Below are 10777 nucleotides of genomic sequence, written 5' to 3' on the forward strand. Positions count from 1 at the left end.
AAATGAGGGACAAGGGCCTGCACTGATTTAGAAGAAGCCCGAAGAGAGCAAATCGCCAGGGTCGAATTGCCACAAGGTGCCGTGGCGCGACGGAGGCTTTTCTGAAATCCGATTAGGAATTTCCCAGAGCAGCGTTTGCTGTCAAAGTACCATATGCTCTTGCGTCGTCGTCGTCCGTTTGGGGTGCGCAATGTCCAGTACAGCGAGCAGCGGCACTCGACATCGAGATTCAGATACGCTACATTTAGATCGGTAAATTGGCCAGCACTGACTAGCAACGGAGAGCTTTCGAATCGAAACCTGTCATAATCCTTCCCAAATGAAAAATTGTCCCAGCATCAGCAGATGATTACGGCAGCGCCAGTAATCGGTGCCCAGAGACAGCTCTGCTAGTGTGGATTGCTGTAGGCGCGACTCTTACACTGCGGAATGGTCACCGGATGCATCTCTATACACACAATCATTGATTCATGGTGGCATATTCGATACTGGTACAGGTGCCTACATACGGAATATAGAAACATTTACACACTAAAATTGTACAGCCAATGGAGAACGAGATGGTAAAACGATGGGAGCGGTGATAGAAGTCGAATGTATGAACAGCACAAATGAGTGTGAGTGCGAGCTCCCAACGCGCAGAAAGAAATATGTACACGACCTAGGCTTTCGGTAAACGGGGTATCGCAACCCCACGCTGGCGTATCGTCCGTTTGCCACAAGAGCCCTTGAGTTCGTGTCTCTTCCGAGCATCTGCCCGAGATAAGTTCTCGCCACACTTCGAGCACCGAGCCCGGTCGTCGAGTTGATCAATACTGGTGATATGAGCCGATGCATTCCTCAGATGGCGTTCCACATCTCCCCTGCGCGAGAAAGTGCTGCCGCACCAGGGGTGGGGACATTTGTGGGGCCCCTTGGGCCGCCCACCTTGTGCTGAGGACCCACTGGAGCCAGCGCTCGGGCTAGACGTTATTCTAGCCTTCTTACGACTAGCCTTTCCAGTCGTTCGGATAGGTGAAACCCTAGCTTTCTTAGCTGGCGGCTGGGAATCGACAACTATGTCATCATCGGCGGTATCAGCTTCATCAGCCCGACGCCGAACGGACACGCGGTTGGGCGATAGTAGGGAGGACGATGATATAGGTGGCGGAACTGCAATCACATCATGTCCAGCGGAAGGTATGTCTTTGGGAGTAGAAGAGCGACTTCTGAGTTGCCGGTCGAAGTGTGGCGCTTCCACTCCTGAATCACTTGTTGGACTAGCAGGTCCGGGTGATGAAGCAGCAGCGATCGCCATACTCGATCTACAAGGCCGAAGAGAAGCCTTCTTCGGTGGCGCAGCGGGTCGTGTCTGCACTGTAGTGCTCGGTACAATAGTCGCAGCAGCTTCGACTCGGAGTAATTCGACATTTAATGTCCCATTGGCATTTACGTGAGAGGGTTCCCCAATTTCCTCATTGTCACGCGCCGAAGGTGAATGAGTAACCGAAGGAGTGACTGGGGCTTTATCTACTGAGAAGGAGCTGGTTTCGGCATGGTCTGTCGGCTCGAGTTCAGGTTCAGGGGTGGGCGAATAGATACGCATCTTCTGGTACATTTTGTCGAGTACAATGTCGATCGCTGGGTCCGGGTCTTGTTTCGGGAGCGGATGCCAGTGTTCGCACCATGGCGAAGTTTCCGGTGAGGAAGCTGATGAATCAGTGAGGGGAGAGGGAAGGTTACTGGGAGACGGAAATCCGCGAAAGCAGTCCTCCTGGAATCAGTACACGAGTGTGAGCATTTGATTCAGATTTTGAATCGGTTTCGAGGGACTCACGACGGTGCGGCCAAGTAGGACTGCTAACGGGGGATCGGAAGTGTCGAGTATGACAACCTCGTCTAGATGAGGATCATCATCCGTGGGCTTCCAAAGTGCGCCCATGCGATCATCGTCGAAAAGCCCATTGTTGATAGGGAAAGATTTGAGGCTTGGATCGTCATCGAGGAGATATCCCATCGAACTTGACCCAGATGTCAGCAATACTACAGAGGGAAAAAATGTCTAGTCACATACTCTGACGAAGCAGCCTTGATGTCAAATACCTCCTCGAGGTCGAGTCCCTCTGCAAAAGAATAACCGCTGGTCATGGAATGCATTGTGCTGCCACTCGTGGAAGCCATTGATGACGGAGGGAGGCCGACTCGAGGGACTGGAACAGCAGGTATTTTATGCGGGATTCTCTTTTGTGCGTTTTGTGAGCACTTGTATAACGTTGTGGGCGCAGACTTTCCACGGCTTGATGGATGGCCTTGCGCTAATATGTGTACCTGAATTAGGTAGGGATATACATATGGTTTCCAGGCCGCGCTTCTGCTGCTGCGAATATAGCTGATGATCAGTTCCTTCTGCCACTATTAGGCCATGTACATACAGTCTTATGAACGGTGTACTGGCCTAACATTGGAGAATTCTTGGACCTGCTTTGGCGAGACGCTAAAATGAAGGCTTGCCACTGATGTGTCGGATTTCCAGACCATGAGCCACGAGGCGAGGGGATCTAGGATAGGACGCAATATGCCATCAAATTTTCATAAACGGCAACTTGCACCAAGGAATACAAGACACCCCGGAAATAGGCTTGGATTCCGTTCGTCGATCCTGGTTCGATGGAAATTTCTATGGACACACAGTTGGGGTGATGGGACCGGAGGAGTTGTGCTTGCCTAGGGTCTTGGTCCCCCGCCGTCGTCAGACCATACTTACGAAAAGCATAGCAGCTACACACCATCACGTTCCAGCTCTACCTATCGTCACGATGCTTCTTGTTCTTGTTTCACTTGTTATCTAGAGTTGGGCTTGATGGGAATGCGAAGATAGATGATTCAGAGTTCGAGGGTTGCAAGTCCATCATTGTTCCAGCGCGGCATTCATTGATATGTTTGATTCTTGGGTTCTGTCCATGGGTATCGGGGCAGATGAGTGTAAGCTTGCTAGTGGTCTGGTGCAATATCAACAGCCGCTTCGGTATTTCCTGGTCTCTTGTGGGGTTTGCCACCATCATTCTGTCAGCAGCTGGCGGGATACAGCAGGCCATTCGAAGTTATTTTCGAGACAGCTGCAGCGTGGATTTGCTGGTCACGTGATGATTCTAAGAAGATCGGCCTGATCTGCTCACTTTCAGCTATATTATCCACGACTTTCGATTGAATTGGGGTCGAAACCTGTGGATGTCTCAGCAACCAACAACAGCTCCAAAGCCTTCGCTGCAGGGGGTCAGAATCAAAGCAAGAAAGGGCGCCGTCAAGGCCCACGCAAAGCACGAACCAACCGGTACGCCATGCCTCGCGATCGCCCCACTCGAACATTCAAATTCAATGTTTTTTCTGTGATTGTTGCATAGTTTTCCGCGATCAGCTATACAAGCACCTTGAAACCGTCCCAGCAGGCGACTTTGACGCTTTCACTAACAAGTTAGTTCAGGCAGGATCGACACTCGAGTTTTTGAAATATGCCGATGCGCTGTTCGAGATCATTCTCGTTGGAGGCTTGCTGCAGCCCGGAGGGTCCTACGTCGAAGAGAGCGGTCCCACCTCGCCGTTCTCCATCTCTCATGTCAAGGAGCCCGTTCAGATGGAAGACCTGAAGCCGTACATCGACGTGCTGAATAAACTCATTCGGAGGCGAGTGTTAAAGATCTCAAACGAGCTACCCTAACGAGCTACGTGTAGGTACAAGTATTTGCAGAAACCTCTTGAGGAATCATCCCTCCCCGCTCTCCTGCAGTACGTGCATCGCTGGCCGCCTGCGCAGAAAGACAAGCTCGCCATGACGACTGGGCTGTTGATCTCACAAGGCCTCGCGAGTGCTGCGTGTCTGCAGAGTCTTACCAAGGATCATCTGATCAAGAACGGTGAGTTACGCCGTTACGTGCATCTAGAAACGCTCATCGATACGTCGTACAGATGTATCCATTTCCGCCGTCACTGTTGTGTTCAGAGCTTTCCTTGCTGAGCAGTCTATGGAGCACCTCGCGGCAGCACTGAAGAAGGGTGGCATTAAAGATCTAATGGCGTTCTTCCCCCCGAACAAGCGCGAGCCCAAATACCTGGAAGAGCACTTCAGGAACGAAGGACTGACGCAGGTCGCTGAATGGTGGGCAAAGAAGCAGTATGCGGTCGTCAAAGACAGCCTCATGAAGGATCTTCAATCCATGTGCGAACACGAGGAGTCGGACGAGAACGTAAGTCATCACGAGTTGTTTTGCGTGGTGCATTTTGTGGATAACTTGGGTTGGTAGATTATCGCTGCTATCAGGTCGAAGCAAGATGCTAGCCCTTTGCCCGACACGGAGCTCATCCAATGCATTTGGCAGGGCCTGATGGCTTCCGTCGACTGGAGCGCACGACCAGACCAGATTGAAGGACTTGCTCTCCGGGAAGTCAGCGTACGTCACAAATCCTTCTTCTAACTACCTCTCGGCCTAAACAGAAGTATTACCTTGACCAGAAATTTGCACCTATACTCGAACCCTTTTGCAACGGACCCAAGACAGAAGTCGCTTTAATCAATGTTGTTCAAGTGTATTGCTATGAGGATACCCGCATCATTAAAGCATTCCCCCAGATCTTGAAAGTTCGTAACCATATAACTCTGCTTTAGGACCGGCGGATCCTTACCACTGAATTAGGTGTTGTACAATAAAGACTGTGTATCGGACCAGGCCATTATTTATTGGCACCAGAAGGGTTCCAAGCCTCAAGGAAGACAGCACTTCCTCAAGAGCACGGAGACTCTCGTCAAGGTGCGTCGTAGCGTAATTCATATTTTCACGGCCCCCGGCTGACTGACTCGATCCCGCAGTTCTTACAGGCGCAGGAAGAGGAGAGTGAGGAGGAGGAAGCCTGAGTCCATACCATTTAATCCAGCCTTTCACATCCTGTATCCACTGCGCATTATGTGCATCGCCGCTTCAACTTCAACACAGATGCTGTGCGAGTCCTGCAACTGACGTAGCTGGGTGCCTTTAACCGGCGAATGTGGCATGATGGAGTCACTATGATCAGCGATTGAATTAGGCTATGCGTGTTCCGAGCGTCATGTGAGCAGAGTAATCCAAAGTGGAGAGGAAATCAACGCCGAGGTCAATTTCAGAAGTCAAGCACGTAACTTGCTCTGCAACCACCATCATCGCCTCGTCGTTCTATTGAGTGTCGGGAACAAGATTTGTGTTGACAACCGGCGAGACATTTCTATTGTCCTCAGACGCCACACCACTGTGGTTATAACATCGCGCGCGTTGATACCGCATATATTCACACCTCTCATTCTTGACTCGTTACCACCACCATCGCCAGCAAACCAAGCCCAAACGCGCCCAGAATGCCGCCACATTTCAGCGATTCGCCGAATGCGCGGTCGAAATCAATAAGCCAAGCAGAGGGGATCGACACATACGGCGTACGTCCGATATTGATGCCTATGACTCACGCGTGCAGAAGCTCAAATGTCCTTCACGTATAGGTGCTAAATCGCCATCCTTCTCAAAATCTCGCCTTCGGGATTGGCGTCGCGGAAGATAAGGGCACTCGCCGTACGATGGAGGATGCGCATTCATTCGTAGTTGATTTTGACTCGATCCGTGGGCAGGGGTTTTTTGCGGTCTTCGATGGGCACGCTGGAAAACATGCTGCAGAATGGTGCGGAGCACATTTCCATGAGGTATGCCACTGCGATCTCCGTTTCCATAGGCAATTTTACTAATTCACATTTCTCGATCCCCCGCTTCTAATCCACATTGGTGTTCATCTTGTGCATTGATAACGCACCGCATCTCCACTGCGACCATCCACGTTGCGTATACACAGTATCTCCTTGATGCTCTGCATAAGAACCCCACGACCTCAATACCTGACACGCTCGATAAGACATTCCACAATGTAGATGACGTTCTCTCTCGTATGTGTGAAGAATCGGAAGGCAAGATACATTCCGGTTGCACCGCAGTCACCGCGTTCCTTCGCATCGAAGATGGCGATGGCAAGCAATCATTTACCACCTCACCGCCTTCACCAGCATCGTTGCCGTCTGGGGACTCGGAAACTCCGATACCAGGCCGTAGCGTCATACAGTCATCCCCAACCGATTCAGCATCCGCATCAGCGCAAACAACGGTAGCCGACGACAGTCCCCACGATAGCAGTGGAGCCGAAGGCGCAGACGCCTCCGACAAGAAGCCTAAGAAGGACAAAAAAGCCTCTAGCGGGAGCCGTATAAAGAAGGCTTTGAGGAGTCTCGGAGGCGGATCCATATCGAGTGCGATTTCGTCCCGCTCGACATCCCCGATTTCGCTGTTGGGCTCCAACGGATCGCCTACCGGATCGCATTTTAGCAGCAACTCAATATCAACGCGTGCCACAGGACACAAGACGAATGACAGCACCGTCCAGCCAATCGTCCCACCAGCCACATGTAAACGCGTGCTATATACGGCTAATGTCGGCGATGCGAGGGGTGTGCTTTGTCGTGCGGGCAAAGCTGCACGTCTGACCTACGATCACAAAGGAACAGATCAACAAGAAGCCAAACGGATAACCGACGCAGGCGGGTTTGTGATGAGCGGCCGGGTGAATGGCGTCTTGGCCGTCACTAGAAGTTTGGGTGATACTGCGATGAAAGATTTTGTCGTTGGATCTCCTTATACGACCGAGACCGAACTTTGTGATGAAGATGAGTTCTTGGTCTTGGCTTGTGATGGGGTGAGCTTTCATCCGTCTTTATTGTTATGTTGTCAGGTTCGCTGACATTGTTCTATTGATGTAGTTGTGGGATGTGGTTTCTGACCAAGCTGCCATTGACCTCGTCCGCGAGATTGACGACGCCCAACATGCCAGCACTAAGTTGCTAAAGCACGCCCTTTCACAACACACAACTGACAATGTCACCGTGATTGTTGTACGGTTCAAAAGCATTACACCGCGCACTGCCTAGGGATGTCTACATATCACAAGTCGGCATGGACCTCCCTCTGTGCGTACCCGTGCTCAACCGTTCATTCAATTTGGCTACCAAGTAACCCCGACGCTGGTCATCGAGTTACTCTCCTCATAAATTGAACATTGTACTTTTTTTTGCATTTGCATACGCGTTTGGGTAGTCGCATCCTATATTCCTCCTCCTTCGGGGTCTTAGCAACGTGTAAATTACCACTGTATCCGTGTATGCCCTTGTACTCTATTGAGCCAGCGGAACCACCTTTTATGCGATCAACATACACAGAGGGAAATAGACGAGTGATTCAGGTACGTGGATGAATGATCCTCGATATCCTATAGCCATATACATAGTCCGTAGTGTACTTCGACGATACAAATAAGGGTAGTTATGGAAGCTCCTCAATACTTTTGAGACGATAAGACAACACAAATACAGTATAATTACACATCTTATCAACTCATCACCACGCCTCTGGCATGGGAGCAAACTCGCCGGCCCACCCGTTCGACCCATTCACTTGGAGGAATATACCGTCGGATCCGTTCACGGGGAGTCCTAGGTCCGTCAGGCTCTGGCAACCGGCGAAGTCAGTAACATGTCTCAACGCGATGAGAGGCAGGTTCAAAAATAACACCTGTTCTTGTAGCCATAGGGGAATCGTATTTGGATCGAAGATGCTTCTATCGTTCCTGTCGCTAGGCCATACGAAGCCGAGTTCTTCCATCGTGAAGGGCGCGGGTAGGGTAGGGTCGACGAAGGTACCTGGACCTGGCGAGGGAACGAGCATACCTTCGGCAAATTGGGGAGGTGGTATTGCCGAGGCGTTTGACATGGCCCCAGCGACGAGTCCGACTTTGCGACGAAGGTTCGCTAGCATGATGCGCAGAGTCAATGCATACCTGCCATGGACCCTTCAATGAGCCTTGATTAGCATCGAAGCCAGACCACGATGCCTACCTTTCGGCTGCTACTTCAGATAACAATTGGGCGAGCTGTTCAACTTGCGCTATGATCGCACCGAGGTCGAGTTCTGTTGGGAAAAGATTGGCCATCTTTAGAAGGAACAACCCCGAAAATGCAGCCGTTACGAGGCTGTCATGTACTGCATATCGCAAGGCGGCCCTGTACGGATGCTCAACAACCGGTCGAGCCGAATCATCTAAGGACACCCACCTGTATGCATTAGAGGTCAGGAATATTGAGATCACGTTGGCAGCGGCATCTTTGGCCTGGAAAGCAAGCTCGCGTTGCTCAAACGGCATCTTGTCCCAGGCAACACCCCTCAAAGCTACACAAACAAGCCAAAGCTTGGCGTAATGGAGTTCGCCCGCGAGGATTTTGCGAAGCAAGGCGTCTTCCTCCATAGTTTGTCCTTGACGGGAGGTTATGAGTACAGTGAACGGTTGACAAGGACACCGCTAAAGCTTACGGTGCAGTTCGTCACAGTCCTGCCACCATTTATCCAAAGCGACGTTGGCGCGTCGAATGAATGCTAGCGTACTGTGGTTGACTTGCCCATTCAATGGTGCGAGCGTTTCGTAAATCTGAGCTAACGAAGTAGAGATAACGTCAGCCACTGCGTGTGCGGTAGCCATGGGAAATCAACACACTTTTCTGGCCAATCAACTCTACCTGGGAGATCAGGCGCACGTCCGTGGGACTCGCCATCGGATGCTTCAATAACAATCGACAGTGGCGTATCGAGTTTTCGTCCCGCAGGACGATAGGCCGGCCCGTGCCAAGACTCATTTGATGGTCGAACCAATAGAGACATAGCCAGATGCGAGCCGATACGACTATATGAGTGCCCTCTTCGTTAGTTTAAATAGAGGAAGGGATTCAGCACCCACCCAGGTCTCGCTCCTCGTCCTCAGTCCTCTTCTTACCATTATCATCAGCCAGTTTCTCAAGTGCACGATGAAGACCGAGATCCAGAGCCATGCGCATAGCGTGGCCACTGGGAAGCCAACCATTAGTACTCCATGCAGCTAAGAGTAGCATGCCTAAATTCACAAGGAGGATATTCAGTATAAGAAAAACAATTAAGGCAAGATGTTCCCACTCACCCATCACGGCTTCTTTTCTCACCACCGGGCCGAAGAGGGACGATCTTGCGATACCCTGAGCTTCTTCCAGACACTTGTAGAAGGTGGAACTCAGAGGCCCGCTACCGCTGCGAATTTTGCTGGCGATTGCGAGGATGGCATCAAAGGTCCATGGCGTGCGCTCCATGAGTGACTCGTAGGTGTCATAGGAAGGATCGAAAAGCGGAATGAACAAGTGGCAGCCAGCGAAGAATCTATCGAACCCTCAATACTGAACTCAAACTAAGCAAAAATCAGCGGTACATATGGTAGAGCTCTCGAGCTTCGGCATCGGAAACTAGGCCCTGGACGCACGGGTCAGTGAGGGATAAAGAGGGTGATAATGTGAAGGTTACCTTCTCAACGACGTGGGGGAATGCATTTCGGGGGATGGGCTCAGCGCGCTTGCGCTTCTTGACTCTGAATTGAGACGTTGACATGGTGGATCTGATGCAAGCTTAAGCCCTACCTTGGAGGAGATGCAGAAGTAACTGCAGCTGCTTCAGCAGCGGCATTCGCAAGACCTTGAAGGGCCTCTATTGGTGCATTCAGTGAGGCTCTTGGCAGCGTGTCTTCAGACTCATCGTCTGACGAAGGAGCCGTGCTGGGGACAATACCATACGTGGCATACTTGTGGGGCTATGTTGTCGGATTCCGGGATGTCAGTGTCAATTCTCCTTGAAAAATCCAGGCGACTCAACAGGTGGTGCGAAGCCAGGTAAGGGTGGGAATGCCCTTGCTCTGTGTTGGTCGCTACTGTTTGATGGAGCATCGAAGCCATTCCTATGAGCAGGCAAGATAGGAGGAGGGTACGCTGGAGGGTCGCGGGGTGGGTTTGGGGGTACAGACGAGTACACCTGCGATACCCCCGGTTGGTTCTGATTCTGGACCAGAGATAAAATCCGGTCTAACGAAGATTGCATGCCAATCATTTGGCTTTGCATAACCTTTGACGTTTAGCGGTGATTAGCGTGGTATGTGCTAAGCGAAATGCCTTGGTGTCATACCAAATACTGTCCCTCAAGACGAGACAGGCGCCTGAGAAACTGGTGAGTGCGATGTTCTGCGATAGCGATATACTGTGAGACTGACTCTACGCTCTGGTTCGACAAAGCCTGAGGATTCTTCTTCTCTGGTTTTTCGAATATGCATGGAGTACCACTGATCTGGCAACGACGACAAGGAGCCTGTATGAGGCCAAAAACCGGGCCGGGACGGCGCTGCGGTCAGCGAGCGGGACGGTGACGGGATTAAAAGCACTTGCCTCGCCGCCTTCGCACCTGTTCTTGCCTTTTCTGCAGGCGGTGCAGGCTCTGGCGCCTCTCTTCGGGATATGGGCTGTGGGCTGGGCGTTGTGGGCCGGACCGTCTGTGGGTGATTGGGACATATGAGTATCCGCGATGCTGTCTGTGCGTCGACGCTTGATGGTGTGTCCTTCTGAGTCGTTTGAGGCTGCAGACGGCGACAGCGACATGGACGCAGCGGCGAAAGAGACGCTCGAGTAAGGGAAGACGCAGTGAACGGTCGCAGCCTCAGCCTATGTTTTGACTCTGGCGGCTTCACCACGTGCTGACACATCACTTGACTCCCTCCTGGTTGAATCCTTCTCATGCACTCTCGCTTCCATCAGTTCTCATTTTTACGCGATCCTCAACAGCAAGTCCCGGCATTCATTCCGCCATCCCAACCACTCCCTCCGATGGTTCGCCATTCCATCGGG

At 51.5% G+C, this 10777-nt stretch overlaps 4 protein-coding genes across 4 annotated transcripts; 2 read left to right on the forward strand and 2 right to left on the reverse strand.

The window, feature by feature from the left end:
• Positions 1-661: 661 nt before the first annotated feature.
• Positions 662-2160, reverse strand: PC9H_007947 (uncharacterized protein; the record flags this gene model as incomplete). The annotated part of the gene is made up of 3 exons (XM_036777470.1): positions 662-1753; positions 1817-2000; positions 2054-2160. The coding sequence occupies 3 exons, from the start codon at positions 2158-2160 to the stop codon at positions 662-664; spliced, it is 1383 nt and encodes a 460-aa protein (XP_036631090.1).
• Positions 2161-3207: 1047 nt separating this feature from the next.
• Positions 3208-4885, forward strand: PC9H_007948 (uncharacterized protein; the record flags this gene model as incomplete). Its single annotated transcript, XM_036777471.1, has 8 exons — positions 3208-3310; positions 3381-3660; positions 3709-3890; positions 3943-4220; positions 4278-4424; positions 4487-4612; positions 4668-4781; positions 4841-4885. 8 exons carry the CDS (start codon positions 3208-3210, stop codon positions 4883-4885), a joined length of 1275 nt encoding a protein of 424 aa, XP_036631091.1.
• Positions 4886-5359: 474 nt separating this feature from the next.
• On the forward strand, positions 5360-6967 carry PTC1 (Protein phosphatase 2C 1; the record flags this gene model as incomplete). The annotated part of the gene is made up of 5 exons (XM_036777472.1): positions 5360-5437; positions 5501-5698; positions 5845-6178; positions 6398-6735; positions 6800-6967. 5 exons carry the CDS (start codon positions 5360-5362, stop codon positions 6965-6967), a joined length of 1116 nt encoding a protein of 371 aa, XP_036631092.1.
• A 466-nt stretch (positions 6968-7433) lies between these two features.
• On the reverse strand, positions 7434-10531 carry PC9H_007950 (uncharacterized protein; the record flags this gene model as incomplete). The annotated part of the gene is made up of 15 exons (XM_036777473.1): positions 7434-7544; positions 7608-7872; positions 7931-8095; positions 8147-8345; positions 8403-8522; positions 8584-8769; positions 8824-8976; positions 9040-9272; positions 9322-9362; positions 9414-9477; positions 9527-9696; positions 9759-10004; positions 10065-10095; positions 10150-10244; positions 10304-10531. 15 exons carry the CDS (start codon positions 10529-10531, stop codon positions 7434-7436), a joined length of 2307 nt encoding a protein of 768 aa, XP_036631093.1.
• Positions 10532-10777: the final 246 nt, after the last annotated feature.

Source organism: Pleurotus ostreatus (assembly GCF_014466165.1).
Source record: "Pleurotus ostreatus strain PC9 chromosome Unknown scaffold_5, whole genome shotgun sequence".
NCBI classification, from domain to species: domain Eukaryota; kingdom Fungi; phylum Basidiomycota; class Agaricomycetes; order Agaricales; family Pleurotaceae; genus Pleurotus; species Pleurotus ostreatus.